General features: G+C 43.1%; 1 protein-coding gene across 1 annotated transcript in view; it reads left to right on the top strand.

The window, feature by feature from the left end:
- Positions 1 to 22,741, top strand: part of LONP2 (lon peptidase 2, peroxisomal) — a 114,544-nt gene that overhangs the window by 85,468 nt on the left and 6,335 nt on the right. The window contains exon 12 of the mRNA XM_027617236.2: positions 14,760 to 14,902. Within this exon, the coding sequence (XP_027473037.1) occupies positions 14,760 to 14,902 (143 nt within the window). The remainder of the gene's footprint in view (positions 1 to 14,759; positions 14,903 to 22,741) is intronic.

The raw sequence follows: 22,741 nt of genomic DNA, 5'->3' as shown, positions 1-22,741 counted from the left end.
TTTGGCCAAGAGGCCCAGCTTTCAGCCTGCCTTAGCTTTAGACATGCCTCCTTCACTAAGCTTAATTATTTTTACCTTTTGACTTAAAATGAGAGATATGTGACTCTTCCTTTTACTTGAACACTTAGAGGTCATTGTAGGGTTATTGACTAACTTAATTTCAGTATTGCTGAGTCTCAGGAAACAGGGAGGCCCAAGGAGGGGAGAGAGATGGGAATGGCCAGTCGGTAGAGCTGTCAGAACACACACATTTGTCGATTAAATTCACCGTTTTACATGGGCCTGGTTCATGGTGCTCCAGAATAATTAGAGTAGTAACATCAAAGATCACTGATCACAGATCACCATATAATAATGATGAAAAAGTTTGAAATATTGTGAGAATGACCAAAATGTGGCTCAGAGACAAAGTGAGCAAATGCAATTGGAAAAATGGTGCCAACAGGCTTGCTCTGTGCAGAGTTTATAGGGTTCACAGCCAGTAAATGTCATTGTCAAGATTCTAAGTGAGGCCGACTGGTGAAGTCTAAACTTAGTGTCTACACTGTGTTTTCATTATTCCTCTATATCCTATGTTCAATGATCCCTGTAACAACTATTTGAGGTGTAGATAGTATTTCCTCATTTCAGATGAGGAAGTGGAAGCTTAAGACAATAAGGGAAATGAACAATCTGAAAAGGAAACTAAGCAATTCCATTTACAATAGCAAATGCAAATCAAAACTACAATAAGCTGTCACCTCACACCCGTCAGAATGGCTAAAATCAAAAACATAAGAAACAACAAGCATTGGCGAGGATGTGGAGAAAAAGGAATTACTCATGCACTGTTGATGGGAATGCAAGCTGGTGTAGCCACTGTGGAAAACAGTATGGAGTTTCCTCAAAAATTAAAAATGGAACTACCCTGCATTCCAGTAATTGGCCTACTGGGTTTTTACCCAAAGGATATAAAAACACGATTTCAAAGGGATACACGCACCCCAGTGTTTATTGCAGCATTATTTACAGTAGCCGAACTATGGAAGCAGCCCATGTCCATCAACTGATGATTGGTTACAGAAGATGATTGGATAAAGAAGATCATCAGCTGACAATTAGATAAAGAAGATATATATAAAGATATATATGTATATAGTGGAATATTATTCAGCCACAAGAGTGAAATCTTGCCATTTACAACAACATGGTTAGAGCTAGAGAGTATAATGCTAAGCAAAATGAGTCAGAGAAAGACAGAATACCATATGATTTCACTCCTATGTGGAATTTAAGAAACAAAACAAGCAAAGGAAGAAAAACGAGAGAGAGACAAACCAAGAAATAGACTCTTAACTGTAGAGAACAAACTAAGGGAGGGTGGGTATTAAAGATTACACTTATCATGATGAGAAAAAATACAATGAAAAACCAATTTCATTTACAATAGCATCTAAAAAAAAAATAAGTACTTAAGAATAAATCTTGTTAAAGAGGTGAAAGACTTGTATGTTGAAAACCACCAAACATTGCTAGAAAGAAATTTTAGACCCAAGTATATGGAAGGCTATCTTGTGTTCATGGATAGGAAGACTTAACATTTTTAAGATCTATAATTTTAATGCAGTCTCTTCTGAAACTTCCAGTCTCTTTCACAGAAATAGAAAAGTCAATCAAATTCATGTGGAATTGCAGTGGGCCCCATATACCCAAAACAGTCCTGAAAAAGATCAAAATGGAGGATTCACACCTCCTAACTTTCTAATCTTTTATAAAGCTACATTAATTAAGACAGCATGGTACAGACATATAGACCAGTGGAATAGAATAGAGAGCACGGAAATAAAGGCTCACATATATGGTCAATTGATTTTTATCAGGGATGCCATTTAGTAAGAAAAGGAAAGTCTTTAACAAATGGTGCTGGGAAAACTGGATATCCACATGCAAAAGAATGAATTGGGCCCTTACAAAATCAGTACATAAATACAAAATTAATACAAAATTAAAATAAATACAGAAATTAACTAAACATTGGTCAGTGACCTAAACCTAAGAGCTTAAGAATAAAACATTAGGGAAAATCCTCATAACGTTAGATTTGGCACTGATTTTATGGGTATGACACCAAAAGCACAGGCAACAAAAGAAAAACTAAATTGGACTTCATCAAAATTAAAACCTCTCGTGCATCAAAAGACACTCTTTTTTTATTAAATTTTTTATTGTTATGTTAATCACCATGCATTACATCATTAATTTTTGATGTACTGTTCCATGATTCATTCTTTCTGCATAAGACCCAGTGCTCCATACAGAACGTGCCCTCTTTGATACCCATCACCAGGCTAACCCAACCCCCCAACCCCTCCCCTCTAGAACCCTCAGCTTGTTTTTCAGAGTCCATCGTTTCTCATGGTTCGTCTCCCCCTTTGATTCCCCCCCTTCATTCTTTCCCTCCTGCTATCTTCTTCTTTTTTTTTTTTCTTAACATATATTGCATTATTTGCTTCAGAGGTACAGATCTGTGATTCGACAGTCTTGCACAATTCACAGAGCTCACCATAGCACATACCCTCCCCAGTGTCTATCACCCAGCCACGCCATCCTCCCACCCCACCCCGACTCCAGCAACCCTCAGTTTGTTTCCTGAGATTAAAAATTCCTCATATCAGTGAGGTCATAGGATACACGTCTTTCTCTGATTGACTAATTTCACTCAGCATAACACCCTCCAGTTCCATCCACGTCGTTGCAAATGGCAAGATCTCATTCCTTTTGATGGCTGGATAATATTCCATTCTATATATATACCACATCTTCTTTATCCATTCATCTGTCGATGGACATCTTAGCTCTTTCCACAGTTTCGCTATTGTGGACGTTGATGCTATAAACATCAGGGTGCACGTACACTTTCGGATCCCTACATTTGTATCTTTGGGGTAAATACCCACTAGTGCAATTGCTAGATCATATGGTAGCTCTATTTTCAACTGTTTGAGGAACCTCCATACGGTTTTCCAGAGTGGCCGCACCAGCTTGCATTCCCATCAACAGTGTAGGAGGGTTCCCCTTTCTCCACATCCCCGCCAACATCTGTCATTTCCTGACTTGTTAATTTGAGCCATTCTGACTGGTGTGAGGTGGTATCTCATTGAGGTTTTGATTTGGATTTCCCTGATGCCAAGCGATGTTGAGCACTTTTTCATGTGTCTGTTGGCCATTTGGATGTCTTCTTTGGAAAAATATCTGTTCATGTCTTGTGCCCATTTCTTGATTGGATTATTTGTTCTTTGGGTGTTGAGTTTGATAAGTTCTTTATATATTTTGGATACGAGCCCTTTATCTGATATGTCATTTGCAAATATCTTCTCCCATTCTGTCGGTTCTCTTTTGGTTTTGTTGACTGTTTCTTTGGCTGTGCAAAAGCCTTTTATCTTGATGAAATCCCAATAGTTCATTTTTGCCCTTGCTTCCCTTGCCTTTGACGATGTTTCTAGGAAGAAGTTGCTGCGGCTGAGGTCGAAGAGGTTGCTGCCTGTGTTCTCCTTTAGGATTTTGATGGACTCCTGTCTCACATTGAGGTCTTTCAACCATTTGGAGTCTATTTTTGTGTGTGGTGTAAGGAAATGTCCAGTTTCATTCTTCTGCATGTGGCTGTCCAATCTTCTCAACACCATTTGTTGAAAAGACTGTCTTTTTTCCATTGGACATTCTTTCCTGCTTTGTCGAAGATTAGTTGACCATAGAGTTGAAGGTCCATTTCTGGGCTCTCTGTTCTGTTCCATTGATCTGTGTCTGTTTTTGTGCCAGTACCATACTGTCTTGATGATGACAGCTTTGTAAAAGAGCTGCAAGTCCGGAATTGTGATGCCGCCAGCTTTGCTTTTCTTTTTCAACATTCCTCTGGCTATTCGGGGTCTCTTCTGGTTCCATGCAAATTTTAGGATTATTTGTTCCATTTCTTTGAAAAAAGTGGATGGTATTTTGATGGGGATTGCGTTGAATGTGTAGATTGCTCTAGGTAGCATTGACATCTTCACAATGTTGGTTCTCCCAATCCATGAGCATGGAACGTTTTTCCATTTCTTTGTGTCTTCTTCAATTTCTTTCATGAGTATTTTATAGTTTTCTGAGTACAGATCCTTTGCCTCTTTGGTTAAATTTATTCCTAGGTATCTTATGGTTTTGGGTGCAATTGTAAATGGGATCGACTCCTTGATTTGTCTCTCTTCTGTCTTGTTGTTGGTGTATAGGAATGCCACTGATTTCTGTGCATTGATTTTATATCCTGCCAGTTTACTGAATTCCTCTATGAGTTCTAGCAGTTTTGGGGTGGAGTCTTTTGGGTTTTCCACATACAGTATTATATCATCTGCAAAGAGTGAGAGTTTGACTTCTTCTTTGCCGATTTGGATGCCTTTGATTTCTTTTTGTCTGATTGCTGTGGCTAGGACTTCTAATACTATGTTGAATAGCAGTGGTGAGAGTGGACATCCCTGCCATGTTCCTGACCTTAGGGGGAAAGCTCTGAGTTTTTCCCCATTGAGAATGATATTCGCTGTAGGTTTTTCATAGATGGCGTTTATGATATTGAGGTATGTACCCTCTATCCCTATACTCTGAAGAGTTTTGATCAAGAAAGGATGCTGTACTTTGTCAAATGATTTTTCTGCATCTATTGAGAGGATCATATGATTCTTGTTCTTTCTTTTGTTAATGTATTGTATCATGTTGATTGATTTGCGGATGTTGAACCATCCTTGCAGCCCGGGGATAAATCCCACTTGGTCATGGTGAATAATCCTTTTAATGTACTGTTGGATCCTATTGGCTAGTATTTTGGTGAGAATTTTTGCAACCATGTTCATCAAGGATATTGGTCTGTAGTTCTCCTTTTTGATGGGGTCTTTGTCTGGTTTTGGGATCAAGGGAATGGTGGCCTCATAAAATGAGTTTGGAAGTTTTCCTTCCATTTCTATTTTTTGGAACACTTTCAGGAGAATAGGTATGAATTCTTCTTTAAATGTCTGATAGAATTCCCCTGGGAAGCCATCTGGCCCTGGGCTTTTGTTTCTTGGGAGATTTTTGATGACTGCTTCAATTTCCTTAATGGCTATAGGTCTGTTCAGGTTTTCTATTTCTTCGTGGTTCAATTTTGGTAGTTGATACATCTCTAGGAATGCACCCATTTCTTCCAGGTTATCTAATTTGCTGGCATAGAGTTGCTCATAATACGTTCTTATAATTGTTTGTATTTCTTTGGTGTTGGTTGTGATTTCTCCTCTTTCATTCATGATTTTGTGGATTTGGGTCATTTCTCTTTTCTTTTTGATCAGTCTGGCCAGGGGTTTATCAATCTTGTTAATTCTTTCAAAGAACCAGCTCCTAGTTTCGTTCATCTGTTCTACTGTTCTTTTGGTTTCTAGTTCATTGATTTCTGCTCTGATCTTTATGATTTCTCTTCTCCTGCTGGGTTTAGGCTTTATTTGCTGTTCTTTCTCCAGCTCCTTTAGGTGTAGAGTTAGGTTGTGTATTTGAGACCTTTCTTGTTTCTTGAGAAAGGCTTGTATTGCTATATAACTTCCTCTCAGGACTGCCTTTGCTGCATCCCAAAGATTTTGAACAGTTGTGTTTTCATTTTCATTGGTTTCCATGAATTTTTTTAATTCTTCTTTAATTTCCTGGTTGACCCATTCATTCTTTAGTGGGATGCTCTTTAGCCTCCATGTATTTGAGTTCTTTCCGACTTTCCTTTTGTGATTGAGTTCTAGTTTCAAAGCATTGTGTTCTGAAAATATGCAGGGAATAATGCCAATCTTTTGGTACCGGTTGAGACCTGATTTATGACCTAGGATGTGATCAATTCTGAACAGTGTTCCAGGGGCACTAGAGAAGAAGGCGCTGGAGTTCTGCTGTTCTCATTGATCGGTAAACTTGGTCTTGGCTGGCTGTTCGTGGTGATCTTCTGGGGGAGGAGCCTGTTGCTGTGTTTCCCAAATGTCTTTGCCGGAGGTGGAATTGCCCCTCCCTTGTCGGTCTGGGCTAAGTATTCTGCTCGGGTTTGCTCTCAGGAGCTTTTGTTCCCTGCAAACTTTCTGTACAGCTTTGGAGGACGAGAGTGAAAATGGCGGCTTCCCAATCTCCGCCCCAGAGGAACCGAGAAATCAGGGCCCGCTCCTCAGTGCGCCCCCAGAGAAAAGCAGTCAATCACTCCCGTCTCCCCGGTCTCTGGCCGCACTCCGTGCTCACCCGGCCTGTGACGGAGCGTTTCTGTCTCTGGCACCCAACCCCGTGTGGAGTCTCCAAACCCAGCAGATCCCTGTGGTGCGCTCCCGCGCCACTCCTCCCGGGGGAGGAAGGGGAGTCTCCCCGGATCTGCCACTTGTTGGGTCTCTGCTGGAGGCACAGTGGCCTGACTGTGTGGCTGATCACAGTTTATGGCAACCCTGAGCTGAGAGCCCGCGCCTCGGCTCTGTCTCTGCAGCCGGCTTCCCCGCTCCAGTTCCTGGGAGTTCTGCCGCACTCAGGGACCCCTGGTCTTTTTGTGACTCCGAGGGTCCTGAGACCATACTGTCCCGCGAAGGTTCCACCCCCTGCTTAGCCACTGGAGCGACGTCCCTCAGCGGAACCGACTTCTGAATGTTCTGATTTTGTACTTTGCTGCTCTATCACTCGCCAGAAGCTGCGGTCAGAGGCCCCCTCCCCCGCCTTCTATCCTCCTGAATATGACCTCGGATTCACTTCTCCACATGTCCTACCTTCCAGAAAGTAGTCGCTTTTCTGTTCATAGAGTTGCTGCTGTTCTTTTCTTCGATCTCCTGTTGAGTTCGTAGCTATTCAGAATGGTTTGATCTCTATCCAGCTGAATTCCTGAGAGCAGACGAAATCCAGGTCTCCTACTCCTCCGCCATCTTGCTTCGCCCCCCATCAAAAGACACTATTAAGAAAAAAAAATACAACCAATGGAATGGAAGAAATTTGCAAATCTTGTATCTGATTAGGGATTGAGATCCAGAAATGTATAAAGAACTCTACAACTCAAACCAACAGAAGCAACCCAATTCAAAAATGAACAAAGGACTTGAATAGACATTTCAAAGAAGACAGACAGCTGGCCAGTAAGCACATGAAAGGATGCCTAACATGAGAACCACAGTGAGATATTACTTCATACCTGTAATTTAAAAATGGAAAATAAAAAGCAGTGAAGATACGGAGAAACTGGTGGGGGCATAAAATGGCACAGCTCCTGTGGAAACCAGTTCATCAGTACTTCAGAAAGTTAGACATGGAACCACCATATAACCCAGCAATTCCACTTCTAGGTGTTTATCCAAGAGTGTGGAAAACAGGGACCCAGACAGATACCAGTGTTCATGGCAGCATTCTTCACCAGAGCCAAAAGATGGAAACAACTCAGGTGACCATGATGAATGGGTAAACAAGCTTTGGTGGACACATACCATAGAATAGGCACATTCATAGAGACAGAAAAGTAGAACAGAGGGGAGAGGAGGATGGGGAGTTATTTAATGGCTACAGAGTTTATGCTGAGATAATGAAAAAGTTTTGGGTATAGATGTTGGTGGTGGTTATATCAACATTGCAGATGTATTTAGTTCCACTGAATTGTGTACTTGCAGATGGTTAAAATGATCCATATTATGTGATACATATTTTACCATAATAAAAACACTTTTTAAAAAAATAGGTTAAGGAAATTTCCCAAAGTCATAGAGCTTACAGGTGGAAAGAGCTGGACTACAAACCCAGGTTCTCTGACTCCAAGGCCTCTTGGAAGTAAGGAGGGTCATTTGTACTTCTCTTGGATATTTCTGAGGATCTACCCAAAGGGAGGAATACTGAAAATGGGAAGTTTCATGTTTTTATACCTAAAGCAATTTGATGTATCTGTGTGTCTGAGGCCCTAAGATCTTCTTAATCTAGACAGAGGGACGCCTTAGTGGCTCAGTCGGTTAAGCGTCTGTGTTCGGCTCAGGTCATGATCCCAAGGTCCTGGGATCGAGTCCTGAATCACACTCATTGCTCAGCAGGGAGCCTGCTTCTCCTTCTGCCTGCCCTCCCCCTGCTTGTGTGCACTCTCTCTCTCTCTGACAAAATCTTTAAAAATAAATAAATGCATTAGCTACTCATAGTGGTTAAGAGTTGACTTCTGGGAAGATCTGTCACTGTTTAGAAACAAGTGTTTTTGTACAGTGTTAAAAGATAATAATTTCTTTTTTTTAATATTCTAGAGAATATGAGTGGGGGGAGGGGCAAAGGGAGAGAGAGAGAGAATCTCAAGAGACTCCCTGCTGAGTGTGGACCACACCCCCCAAAACGGGGCTCGATCTGACCGTCCATGAGATCATGATCTTAGCCAAAATCACAAGTTGGACGCTTAACCAACTGAGCCACCCAGGCACCCCAGGATGATAATTTCTTAACAACAGAATCATTGCCATCATACAAATATAAAATGACCATATGTCAAAGATTTTGATTAACTTATTAATTAATGAGACAACCAGTGAGATGTTACAGTTGGTTCAGTGGAGAATCCAGGAGTACACCCGTATGTAGGCAGTCAGGAATGCTGAAATTGGCAAAACCAGCTTCATGGGACAGGGAGAGAGGGTGAGTTGCACCTCTGTTGAACAAAGCTCACTTTCATATCCACAGACGAGCATCATTTGCATTACTTTCGGTTCCTACAGCTTACAGAATTGAAAAATAGCTGAGAAGCAGTAAGACACAGACTAGCTGGAAGGATACACTGCACAACACCCATTTGTCTGTTTTCACTCATCCCCAAGTCTGTCACAGTTTGGGGGGATTTTTTTGGACAACAGTCGTAGAAGGGAATCTGTGTCTCTATTACCAGTTGATTATTTTCAATTAGGAAAATATAATCTAATCTCTAAATTTACCACCAAGTTGCCTTGTTTTGTCAAGGAACTCTTGAACTATAGGCAGTTTTTCTAGACTGCACTTCAGGGTTGGGACAAAAGGTATCCTTGGTCGGGAGCCAGGAATCCTGGTACTGTCTGTAATTTGCTGTGCACTTAAGACAATTGGTTTAACCTCCCTGGGTCTTGGTTTCCTTGAGTAAAAAATGGAGGGTTGGGCCAGATCTTTGACTTTCTGCCTTTTAAAGTTTATATATCATGGTTTTATCCTATGCTTCTTGAATTCCTGATTCTTCCTGAATTCTGCTAAGGCTCAGAGTGAGACCCAGCCGTTCTCAGGTAGCTGTTTCAGGGACATTGTATTAATATGACAGAAACAGGTAGTGTTCATTTCTTTGGAGAACTAACCCCGTGTTTTGGGCCCTGGCGATTGCTGGCTGCAGTTAACAATATTCTGGTACACTCCATCCTTCGCTCCTCCATCCCTACCCCACGAGCATTAGAAACCAGCTCTTTGTGAAAATGAACACTTCGTCCATTATCAAGATGAAAGGGTTCCTGTGATCGCTCTGCCTCAAAGTGTAGCTTTTGAACTCATGGGCCGGCACTCACAGGTGTGGTGCATACTTGAAGTTAAGCAGAATACAGAGAATAATAAGTGATAACTAAAATGTTCTGTCTGGAGTAAAGATGATTATAGATCACCTAGGGCATCTGTGATTTGGTAGATTTTCATTGCCCCTACGTTCTGGAGAATTGTTGTTAGTAGCCTTTTTTGTGTTCCTGACCTCTGCTGTTTTCCATTGTTGGTTGGATCCCCTACCAAGAGATGCCATTTGCCACGAGATTTATTCAAAAGGCAAGAAACTTTTTTTTTTTTTTTTAAACACAAAGCTCCTGGGCATTTCCGGAGATGATATACCCCTCTATTCTACCTCCTTACCTCCCCTCTTAATATCTTCCTCTCTCCCTCCTCCCACAGTGATTCTTGGGCCCTTGGGCTGCTTTCATTTAAGTCATGCTCCTCTGAGAGAGGAAAAGTGGGTGGGAAAGAACACTTGATCGCGTCCCTGGGACAGCTGCTCTGGAAAGCCTAATCCTTTCTCATGAGGAGTTTGTAGCTGGAGAGCGTCTTTTCCTAATAGCCTGGGTGACATCAGCTCCCCTGAGGGAGGGCACTGCAGCGCAGGAGCATGGTTGTCCTTGTGCTGCAGGGGGGCGCCGGTGAGCAGAGCGAGCACATTGCAGCTTGCCCGGCTGCTGCTTGGCTGCTGCTTGTTTATTTGCGGCCTTCGTGCTGGGGAACTCCTTGGTTATACCCTGACCATCCTGCCTCAGTCCTGAATTAGACTCTGTTAGGACAAGCTGATTGATAACACGGATGAAAGAAGAGCTGGGAGACCTCTCTGAGCAGAGTGAATCACCGAAAAGAACTTCAGCTCCCTCCCACTTTTAGAACAGTTTCATCTTTGAAGTGAAGAAACAGTTGAAGTGGAGTGAGGCTGAGCTAGCTTCTCATTTTTCCATGGCCTGCCTTTTCAACCTCTATTTAGTAGCACTTTATTACTTTTAAGAATATGCTTCCAAGTTATTTATAAAGGAAATTTTGGTGCATTGAATGTAATAGTAATATATATTATAGCCTAGGGAAGAATCTTGCATTTTGTTATCTTTTTCTTTTTTTCTTACAAATGTTAAATTTATGTGGCTCCCAACAGTCCTGTGATTGTGGTTGAAGCCCTCTCTCTGGGGCCCTGAGTGGAATTAGGTTGCAGAGGGCACTTTGTTTTCTTCAGCAAAAGGGGCTATGGAGTAAGAACTGGGAGTCTTAGAGGTCTGTGTGAAATATTTCTCTAACTCTATAACTCACTTCCTCCCATTTATACATATTTTGGCTTTAAACATTGTTAAATTCTCCCAGCGACTCGACTCTACGAGGGTTACTATAATTATTATGGTTTTACAGATTGGAAAAACAGATACAAGGGGGTAAAGTAACTTTTCTTCAGGGCCAACTGGGAAACCAGAGCCAGGATTGGAGACTGTTATTTATTGACTATTTCACCATGTAATCTTAATCTCATAATTCAGGGAATGACTTTAACATTTTGGACTATATCATTTCATTCATTCTCACATATATTTATATTATGTTATATTAGTAAAAATCATGCCATGTGAAAGTGTATACCCTCCTCTTTCCTCAAATTGACATTGTTTCAAAAGAATTTTCTCACATTACTTAAAAACGCTCAGGAAACAATTTTATTGACTGCGTCGTATTTTCGTAGATGGCTGTACCAGTTTCTTAATGTTGCTGACGCTGAGTATTTATATTGGATCTCATTTTTGCTCTTACAGTCATTCTGCAGCAAGTAGCTTTGTTGTCTAAACTGTTGCCTACACAACAGTCATCTGCAGTTCTGATAATGTCCTTAAGGGTAGGTGCCTGCAAACTGGGACCACCGGGTCTGTGAGTATGAATATTTGGGAGGCTTTCCTGGAAGATTGAATCACTTTATATTTCATAAGCTCGGTGTTTGGGAAGATTTCTTCACTTTAACAGTGATCTTTGTCATTTCTTAAACTAGTTTGCTAGAGTTTAATTTGGTAACCAACAAATGGTATCTTACTCTTACAATGTAAACTTCTTCGCTGCTTGGTGAAACAGTCCTTTTCATGTGACTGTTAGCCATCTGAAGAACCACTGTTTTTGCCCAAGAGAAGGGCACAGAAGAGGAAGACTGAGGCTCAGCGGGAAGCGCTCGCGGGACAGGGCTCGTGTTACGTTGGGAGAGGTTGAACTTTCTTTATTGTTGCTTGCCTCGCCTTGAGAAGTCCACCTTGCTTGAATGCTACACTCTGGGGCAAAGCCAGTAGTGAGTCCTCGGGACCCTGCCACTGTCTTCTGTGGGTACTGAGCCCTCTGGCAGGGGGGAAACCTGGCACTAGAGCTGAGTGCTTGAAAGCTCATGCATAGGACACAGAGGGCTCACCTGTAACCGGGATTTCATGCCTGGAAGGGCATCTTTGTGAGATGATGATGTACTGGTTGGTTGTTTGAGGAATCGAAGTGTGAATTCTCTGAATTCTATTTCTTTACTGTCACTTTGCAGTTCATGTAGGTCCTTGTGGATGATACTTAAAACCCAGTGCTAGCCTATCTTTCCTGCTTAGCTGACACCATTTTCTTGGCTTGAGTTTTTCGTTCTCTAGGCTTAGGTTGTAAGGATGGAGCATTTTGAAGCACAGATTAGTTCTAAGTTTATTGAATTCTTTCTGACACAGTTGCTGTGCCTAAAGCCTGAAGGAAATGGCCATCTTTTATCTTATGAGGTCTAGCTGCATTAGAAATAGCTTTCCCGGGGTGCCTGGGTGGCTCGTTGGTTAAGCATCTGCCTTCCGCTCAGGTCATGACCCCAGGGTCCTGGGATCGAGCCCCGCATCCTGGCTCCCTGCTCAGCGGGGAGCCTGCTTCTTACTCTCCCTCTTTCTGCCTCTCCGCCTGCTTGTGCTCTCTCTCTCAAATAAATAAAATCTTAAAAAAGAAAAGAAAAGAAAAGAAACAGCTCTCCCCACCGCCACTTCCTCAGTGCTCAAAGCGCTAAGTTCACTACTCTACTTGGAAAGGGATTGGATATCCTGAAGCATTAGTTACATAATTGTGGATTGGCTTTCAGCCATCCAGCTTGACCTCCTCCTGTGATCGTGAATTCCAGGCTGGCAACAGTAATTAGATCTCAGAAAAGCCCCTCATCCAAAAGCGCACCAGGCTAAAGAACCTCACAGCCTCTTCTGTGCATCAGCTGAAGTTTCAGAGCCCTTCATTTTTAGGGTACAGTAGTAACCTTAGGTAGTGCTTTTCTTTCTGTGCATTAATTTAAATTAAGCAATGAGATCTACTTTCTGTTCTGCTTTGAGATCTACAGGGAGCTAACCTGGCCATTTGGGTGCCTTTCCACCCTTGCTCAGTGACACTGCTTAGATAGACTGCAAACAGGGCAGCAGGCAGAAAACCTCCCATGCCCACAAGCTACTAAGTAACCCAGTGATAGCTAGATTTAGTAAAACAGGTAAGTGCTGTAAGAAGTTGGAAATATCAGGGAATACTTCCTAGAACCCAGACTTTGAAAGATGAAATGACATTCCAAAGAAATGACTGTGAGAATATATATAACTCAAGACTTACACTTAAGGTACGTCACTTCGCAGTCTGCAAAGGGTTTTCTCTTTAATTCTCTAATCCTCACAAGAACCCTGTAGAGATAGGTAGTGCGAAGTTCAGTGCTGGGCAGAGGGTCTGACAGGCAGCAAGTGGTGGAAAATCTGAGCTGTTGTTTGGTTTCCATCACGTATCTTTCATGATTCAGTCTTGAAGAGGAGCCCCAGAGAGCCCAGCAGACTAAGAGAGCCATTCACCCAGAAGGTTATCATAGCAAGGCTGGTCTATGCAGGGGTTATTTAGGGACACCCCAGTCCCCAGGATGTTTCCAGTTATCGTTGGAGTCTAAAATGAGGGCCTAATATTATAAAACACATTCAGGAATCACTTTTGGAAGGAAAGGAGTTAGTGAAAAACAGTTCTTTTAACTTCGTGAGATATCAGAAAGGGAGAATGGTACCAAAAATAAAATACACAGGGGCGCCTGGGTGGCTCAGTCGTTAAGCGTCTGCCTTCGGCTCAGGTCATGATCCCAGGGTCCTGGGATCGAGCCCCACATCGGGCTCCTTGCTCGGCGGGAAGCCTGCTTCTCCCTCTGCCACTCTCCCTGCTTGTGTTCCTTCTCTCACTGTGTCTCTCTCCATCAAATAAATAAATAAAATCTTTAAAAAAAATAAATAAAAATAAAATACACAATGGCAAGTTTATAATTATTATATGTTGTATATTATAGTAATCATTTCCAGAAGGAAGGATGTATGTAAAAAAAATGATAAAGATATTTTACAACATTTCATGAGATAGTATAAAAACTGGAAGAGTTATGGCAAAGCTAAAAGAAAAGCAAAACTAGGAATAAGGATGAATAGAGACAAATATTTCATACATTTTTTCAACCTCTATTCATTTTAGGTTTCTGGCTACAGGCTTACATAACATTTTTCTTTCCTCAAACTGGAATTACAGAGAGCAGCAGAAAGGTGGTCTGATAAGGCAGTTGGCGCCTGTTCCTTGTATGTCTAGGCTCAAACCAGGAGTCCGTGCTCCCACAAGTTGTTAGCAACCAGGGCTCTTAGGCAGGTCAAGGAAATAGTCCATTATCATAGGGGTCTCAGACCAGGCTTCATATGCTTTTACTATAGCACTGGCAGTTATGCTTGTTTTTATTGGAAAATAACCTTTTTGCAAAAGAAGCATTGCTTATATGGGGATCCATCATTTCCAAGTTCTTGCCGCCTGTCAGGAAATGGGACACCTGATGGGACCTGTCTGAAGAGGGAGTTGAAAGCTTTGTGTTCTGTTTATCTGACAGAATCATACAAGGTAATCTATTGCATGTGACCCTTCAGTGTCTGCCCTCTAAAGTTGAGCAGGGCCAGGCATTGTTCTTGGCTTAAGAATATACTGGTTAAAAAAGAAGACAGACAAGGTTGTGCCTTGCTGGAGCTTATGTGCAGTGGGAGGGGTAGACAAACAAGTGAGAATAAATGAACAAGACGGTGCATTATATCACCCTTCAGGGGCTCTTGAAAGACGAAGTCTCTGCCTGAGTTCCACAGATCATGAGATAAATTTTTGTGCCTGAATAAATATATAAAGGTGACTGATCTGTTAAAGTCGGCTGTGCTTCTGTTTGATGTATACTAATGAATTTTCAAACCTTCCAATCTCTGAGAATTTCTAAACACATTTTTCTCTCTTAGGTTGCAGAGAACACATCTTAGAAGATGCAAAACCTGAATCCATCAGTGACACTCCGGACTTAGCCCTACCACCTGAAATGCCAATTTTGATTGATTTCCATGCTCTGAAAGACATCCTTGGGCCCCCGATGTATGAAATGGAGGTGATTATTCTCATTTCTTTTTTGATGGCCTCCAGTTTACTATGATGGCTGCTTCACAGGTTGGAGGAAAGTTAGAACTGGGTGGTTTGGGAGGCTGAATTTTGTCTGGAGATTGGAAACTTGTTTTCTCCATGGTATTGAATTTTAGTGCCCAGTGTGATAATAAGTAAGTCTTTTGCAGAGAGCCAGAGACTCTGGCCACATCCTCTTCTGGAAACTCGGTCTGATCTTATTCTCTGCCCTCCAGTTCCATTTTAACAACAGTGTCTCTGACTTTCCTCCTTAGAAATTCTATATTCCCATTAATGCCTAAAAAATCCTTAGATTTTTTTGTGCTATCAGAGTCTTGGGGGACAGAGACAGGGAAACAACCTAAGTATAAAATATCTGAAAACGTGAACCTCGCTTTAACTGCCCTAGTGCAGACCTAGACTGCATCTTTTGGAAATCTGTCGTTTTGTTGTTAATAGCTCCTTGGGTTAAAGCCACGCAGCCCTATTAACATCTTGCTCCCCTAACTGTCCCTCACCACAGAATGTCCAGTCAGAAAGGCCTGAGCCCCAGGACTTAGTTGAGGTAGCTGGATGGAAAAAGGTATTGAGTCTGTGTCTGCTGAGGCATTTTGATATATTGCATAGGATTCTTATGTGAGCTAGTATGGGTCAGTGACTAGAAAAAAATTTTGTTATACTACTGAACATAGCATGTTCTTCAGAAGCTTCACCATCACCTCCTATCAGTTTAAGAAAAAAAAATGATTTTCAGAAGAATAAGTCTGATAAATTATACAGAAGATAACCTCTCCCTCTGACATTCAAAATCACTACCAGTAGATGCGGTTTTCCTCAAGTCTTAAAACTGTGGAGAGGAAAAGTAGTCCCGAAACCCATCTTGTTTATCTGTTTAAACTCTGAGCTGGTCATTAAGGCTAATGAACCTCTCTACAAAACTCTGTTACAAGAATAGAACTTGTTTACTCTCAACAGTAAATCTGGTCTTGAACAGTAGAGTCAGAGGCAGATAGGTTATTTGAGTTCTTAAGATGTCATGGATTTAAAGTTTGAAGTATTATAAGAAATGGAGCAGAACTTTCCTTGCTTGAGAAAGTGAGCAAAACCTACTTTTCTGTTCTGCAAGAATGCAGTGGTTTTGAGAGTGAAGACGAAAAGAGGTTCTGACTCCTGCATTTCCAATGGGCTTTTTTCTCTAAGCTTTCTGGAACAGTACGTTCCAGAAGTTCTTTGGGAATTTAAACTACAGCAACAGATAACAAAAGATTGATGCGTGTTTCTGTTGCATATACCCCTTCTCTCCCAGTCATTTCTGCTGCTTTTAGGTTTGGAAGCATTGTTGAGATTCTTGGAGCTTTGGCAAAAAAAGGAACCAAAAGAACAGAAATGAGAAATTTTATAAACACTGCTTAACAGCTCTGTTTGATATCGTTGGAGAAACTCATTTTCCTTTAGGCATCTGAGCACTTTTCGCCAACATGAATATGAAAGGTAGAGTCTAATAGCCTTTTGCCTTTTAAAAATAGCATCTTAGAATAGAAGGTCTGGTGTTTGGGAGTTTGGAACATTTTGTTCATCTTTTCCACACTTGAGAGAATTCACCCTGTAGCCTGGGGTTTCTGTCTCAACCTCTAGTGGTCTGATGAACCATCAGCCCCAAGCTGCTTAACCACCCTCGCCCAAGCTTTTGCATCTCTGAGATTAAGATTTATGGAACATTTCTTGTCTTATTGTCCCCGAGGGCCATCAGTATGCTGGGAGTCTTCCATTTTATACCCAGGAAGAAGCTTGAAGAGATTAAATGAGTCCTGCAAATTTCACATAAAGTGCAAATAGTGAAGCCAGTATTCAGACTCAGACCAGCTGATGGCAAGTCCAGTATTCTTTCTGCTCTTCTCCAGTCCCCTGTCCAGCCAAGCTAAGGAAGAGAATGAGGGCTTGAATGAAGAGAATGAGGGCTTAGCCTCCCTGCTAAGAAGAGAATGGCTTGAAGTATGGCAGTTTAAAAAAAAAAAGACATCTGCTCTACGTCAGATTTTTGTTTGTATTCTTACCCAGTGTAGTGCTATGTTTTGGAATGGGAGGGTTTGGCCTGGGGTTCTTGGCCACTTTTTGTGTGTATCTGTTAGGTTTCAGGCACCATGGAAGACCCTCTAACAAGTGACATGTCTTTGAATCCTCAGTCATGGCGTCTTTCCAAGAACAGATGAGGAAACAGGCTTAGAGTGTTTAAATAACTTGCAAGAAGACACAGCTTTTGCCAAAATGGAGATTTGGTTCAAGCCTGACTGCCTCCAGAGCTGTGCTCTGTTTCTCACGTGCGGGGAATGTAGCGCTGGCACACCTGGGGTCTCAGTTCTCACAGAGAATGCGCAGTGGCCAGCCTTCGTCACTCTTCTTCCTGCGATCCTGGGGAAAAAGTCTGGAGAGAGATTGTACTAGGAATGTTGGAGTATGTGTTGAAGTGATCCACAGTGTTGTAAGGCACCTTTTTTTGGTTTAAATGCCTGTATTCTCCATAAAGGTAAAAGTCGAGGGTCTGTCATTTCTTCTAGAAAGAGTTTCATTTGTTCAGTAGATACGTGTTAAAGAGCTGGTGGTAAATACAGTAGTAAACAGGGTATGATCTCTACCTTCATGGTGCTTCCTTTCATAGAGAAAATAAACAAGTTACCATGTAACTGTAAGTTGAGATTGGTGCTGTAGGGAAGACAGGCAGCGCTGAGATTGGAGGGGAGGGGTCACTGCTCCAGCACCATCTGAGACATCGTTTACAGGTAGACTTGGGCTTGTTGATGGTTTACATACGGACAACAAAGGAAACAGTCATTAGAAGGAACTTCTGGGCTTCTGGTGGGAGCAACAGGATTTTTGTGTGGCAGTGCCATTTACTGTGATGAGAAAGACGGGGATGGTGAACGTGTCAAGTTTGAATTGTCTGAGACATGTGAAAGGAGACGTGGACATGCAGTCCTGTGGCCCAGAGGAGAGGTCCAGGATGGAGGCATGAGTTACAGAGTCGTCAGAAGGTAGAGAATATGTCAAGTCCCAGAAATGTTGAGGTCACCAGAGGAAAAAGTATACACAGAAAGAGCCAGTAGCCTAGAGGCAGGCCCGGAAGAACGCCAACACTTGGGGTCATGGAGAGGAAGAGGAGCCCGCAAAAAGAGAGCGAAAGTTAGAAGTAACAAGCAGGCAGGTAAGAGGGAAAGGGGTTTTATGCTGCCATGAGAACTGGAGGAGACCCTCCAGAAGGAGGGAATGGCCAAATGTGTTTGCTGTTTGTGTATTCGTGTTGATAGCATGGAGGTCAGTGACCTTGGGAGAGGGGAGTGGCGGGCATGGGAGATTTGGGAGTGTGTGGAAGAAAGAACGGGAGGTGAGGGAACACTGAATGTGGAGGCTCCGCCTTTCAGAACTTGGCTGTGAAGGATTGCAGAGAAATGAGGTGGCCACAGGGAGACTGTTTGCAAGTGGAGGCCTGTGTGCTGATCACAGCAAGCCGGTAGAGAGAGCGGGACGGGTGTAGCTGGAGGGACAGTGGCAACAGTCTTCGGGCACGTGAGATGGGGTGGGACCCACAGTGCGAGGGGACGAAATCGTGTGCAACCGAGGACGCCCTCTGTGGGGCATAATGAGGAAAGGGGCGAGAAGAGTGGGTTATTTACAAGAAAATGATAATGATGGAACAAAGGCTTGTTCTTCTCACCGGAAGAGAAGTGAAGCCAGGACAGAGCAAGTGCAGAATGTGAAGGTGGCAGCATCGATGGTCTTGAAGACAAGGGAACTAGAGAGAGAAGAAAATCATCTGGGCTGGGAGCATTCAAATTCCGATTTCAGAGGTGGTGGGATTTCTGCTGGTGATAAGGACCTGGAAGAGAGTGGCTGAGGTATGGTGAGGAAGCCGTTGTTGGGATCGAGGAGCTGTTCAGAGAACACAGAAGCCAGGTAGCAGCAGAGCATCAGCTGTTCGCTGGAAGACACCTTGGGTGGTAGCAGGATGCAGGGTGGTGAGGAAGGGGAAGAGTGTTCTGCAAGCAGAACATAGTGGGAAGGGAATGGAGGTGGGGGGCCAGCTGCCAGAGCAGGGGGTTAGGGGAAGGGAGGAGGAAGGAGGCCCATCACTCACCAGGTGATAAACCCAGCCTCCTTCAGTGGGATGTGTTGGGGCTAATTATACGTACGTGTTTAGATGGGTTTTAGGATTGGGTGAGTTGATGTCTATAAAACACCCACCGTAGTGCCTGGTACATGCTAAAAATGAACAAATGCTGGTTCCTGCAACTGCCTTACTCCTGAAAAACTAACATCCCTAATCACCAAAACAACAACAACAACAAACAAAACGCTGTTTTTATTGTTTTTGTAGTCCTCATTTTATACCTGCATTTAACAGTCTTCCACCACCCCTAACTATTCTTCACTCTCGTCAAAGATGAGTCTGCAAAAATAGGTTAGTGCCAAAAGTGTGACTGACCTAACAAACTACCAGTTAGGAAGAAAGGGAAGAAGGCACATTTTTATTCATAGTTCTGTCCCTTTAGAATTCCCTAAACAGGTTGGAAAAGGACTTCTAGGAACTTAGTTTAGATTTCATGTTTAGGAATAGTATCATAAGTCACCTTTTCCAATACAATGAGATTTCCTAAAGAGACAAGATCAATTAAACTCACTTTAAGAAAAGGAAAGGAAAGGAACGCTCTCCCTCCACTAGGACAGAGGGAGGGAAGGAGTGGGCGTGGGTGCAGGTGTCTGCAGCCATCTGGGCGTCCATCATGCTGCGCACGCAGCCACAGCACCGAGCGCTTAGGGTGCTTCCTCAGAAGCACGGGCCGGGGCCACATCCAGCAGCAGAGGAAGTAGGAAAGGCTCAGGAATCAAGTGACAGTTACTTAATCTTATTTGATCTGGTCAGTTAGGAGATGACCTTTAATAATGGTCAGCTCAGTTGTAATTACTTTTATTGGTTGGTTACATGAACATCCTTAGGGTGAAATGAGAATCTTACAATTGTCATTTGCATCCTAGTGAAAGCAGGAGAGGCCCCCACATCACTGGATACATATCCTAGCTGGCCAGTCTTGCAGTTGACCAAAAATCTCTGGGGGTAATAATAGTCTTAAACTCACAGCTGTAAATGTAGTAACACACTCAGAAGAACAGGTAAGCTCTAGTCATTGCAGCCTCAGAAAGCCAGTCATCCATGCCCTAAGTTTCTGCATTCTGTCTGTCCTGCTCGTGCTGAGATTGTGTTTTCTGAGTATTCCTGATTCCATTCATATTTTGTATTAAAGCCTTAACACTGGCTTCCTGCAGTGGTGTATGAAAAGTCCTTTTCCAGAGGCCACTGCCCTTAAAAAATAGTAATATTAAAGGGAAGAAGATAGACATGCACATTTTTAAAAGCATCTTGAATAGGGGCGCCTGGGTGGCTCAGTCGGTTATGTGCAGACTCCTGATTTTGGCTCAGGTCATGATCCCAGAAGTGTGAGATCGAGCCCAGTGGTGGGCTCCACACTCAGGAGTCTGCTTGTCCCTCTTCTTCCCTCTCTACGCCTCCCCTACTCACACTTACTCTCTCTCTCTTCCCCCCAAATAAATAAATAAATATTAAAAAAAAAAAAAAGGCATCTTGAATAAAATGCATCCAAAGGTGAATTCCAGGAGATTCCATCAGCATGCTTGCCTTTCAGACAAAACCAGGTGCTAGAAATGGGCAGAGTATAAACACTAGTGAAATGCCCACAAGAGTTATGGTCGTGAAGTCTCCATGTACTCCATTTAACCTGCTGTGCCGCACACGCCTGTGTCAGACACTCAGCCTGGCCCGGTGCCCCACCACGAACTGACTGTGCCAAGAAAAGGCTCTAGTGAAAGGGGCTGGAAGCAGCTGGCTCTCTGCAGTGCGGTGGCAGCCGGACTGGGGCTTTGAGAACAGACAGTGGTGGACCCCCGCACCTCTCCCAGGCAAATGGGATCTGACCTGCCCTTTTCTGAACACTATGGAAACAGATTTGCAACTAGGAAAATCAAATATTCATGAATTCAAGGCTGAGGATCTTAGTACAAAGACTTGAAAGAAGTTGGCAGATGGATAGCTGCCGTGGTGACAGCCTGGCAGGAGCACGAAAAGCGCTCTGAGGTATAAAAGAAACCAGTTGACAGTGGCCGCGTCCCACGGCCATCTCATAGCTGGGGTTGTGCGGTCAGTGCGGTATGTGTGCTGGAAAGAAGGCCGTGGAATTACCCGTGTCTGCAGTCCTTGGCACCTGCTGGCCTCTGTCTCAGGATGGCTTCCTGGCCCTTCTCCTCCCAGCAGACTCTTACTCATATTTTAAGACACTGCTCAGCCTCTTCTCTGACACTTGTCCCTGCTCCCCAGACACGGATCTCTGATTCTTCGGGGCCCTGTAGACGGAAGCCCTTGGTACACACCCCGCTGTCTCCCTGTGCTGGAGTAGAATCGTGCCTTTATCTAATGTGCTTGAGTAGTCTGTCAGTTCCAAGAGGTATTCACTTTTATGTCTCTATGAGCTGTCATGGAACCTAGCTCAGGATGCTCTGTAAAGCACTGTTGAATGAGCGTAAAGCCCTCGATCCCTCTCATGAGGCTGCGGTAGTAAATAACAAGGTCCTAAAACCGTGAGCATTGATCGAGGCTTGGAACCGTCACAAGGAGTTGTACGTATTTACTGTTTCAGTCAGGTATCACTATTTCCAGTTAATCAAGGGGGATGAACGGTGGGAAATTGCAATGATTAGTACACAGATGCTCCTTCAGCACGGCTACTGTCGAACTGGTGAGAATGAACCAGACTTAGAAGATATAATCTTTTTTTCTTTAAAGATTTTATTTGACAGAGAGCACAAGCAGGGGGAGTGGCAAGGAGAGGGAGAAGCAGGCTCCCCGCTGAGCAGAGAGCCCATAATGTGGTTCGATCCCAGGACCCTGGGATCATGACCTGAGCCAAAGGCAGATGCTTAACTGACTGAGCCACCCAGGTGTCCCTAGAAGACATACTCTATTATTAATTAGGTCTTTCATTAAGTATTTTCAGCACTCCTTCAATCTGCATATTTACATGATTGATTTCCATGATATAATTATTAAAGAAGAGATCGACCATTTCTTTATAAACAAGATGTATTTAACAGATAAGGAAATTGAAGCACAAGGATATACCTGTGGGAAATTGAACGACAAAATGAGCTTGGGATGCTTGTGTTCCACTTTGACATCTAGCAGGGAAAATATTCTCAGCTTCGAGCTGAGGCCTGTCTTGGCTAATTTAACTGATGATTCCACAGACCAGCAATGCAATTAGAAACTGACAGAAAAGTACTGATACACATAGTTTTGAAATTATTGTGTTGAGTCACTTTCTAAGGAGTGCTATGAGACACAAATTGTTCTGTGCAAACAGGTTAAGATGGCTGGGAAGCTGCACACAAGAGCAGGAAAGAAGCATGGGTCTTACCCTTTACATTCACAGTTACTTGCATTCCCCTCATTTCTGAGGGAAAATATGTAGAAACCTGATGTGTGACTGTTACAGTTTCAGAGCACGTGCCCTCAAAAGTATGACTCGGGGGGCGCCTAACTGGCTCGTTTGGAGAAGCACACGACTCTTGATCTTGGGGCTGTGAGTTCGAGCCCCACATTGAGTGTAGAGAGTACTGAAAAATAAAATCTTGAAAAACATGTGATGGGGCGCCTGGGTGTCGCAGTTGGTTAAGCGTCTGCCTTCAGCTCAGGTCATGATCTGGGGTCCTGGGATCGAGCCCTGTGTTGGGCTCTCTGCTCAGCAGGAAGTCTGCTTGTCCCTCC

This window comes from Zalophus californianus, chromosome 17 (genome assembly GCF_009762305.2).
Source record: "Zalophus californianus isolate mZalCal1 chromosome 17, mZalCal1.pri.v2, whole genome shotgun sequence".
NCBI classification, from domain to species: Eukaryota; Metazoa; Chordata; class Mammalia; order Carnivora; family Otariidae; genus Zalophus; species Zalophus californianus.
The sequence above is the reverse complement of the archived record's forward strand: the minus strand, read 5'-3'. Positions and strand labels throughout refer to the sequence as shown.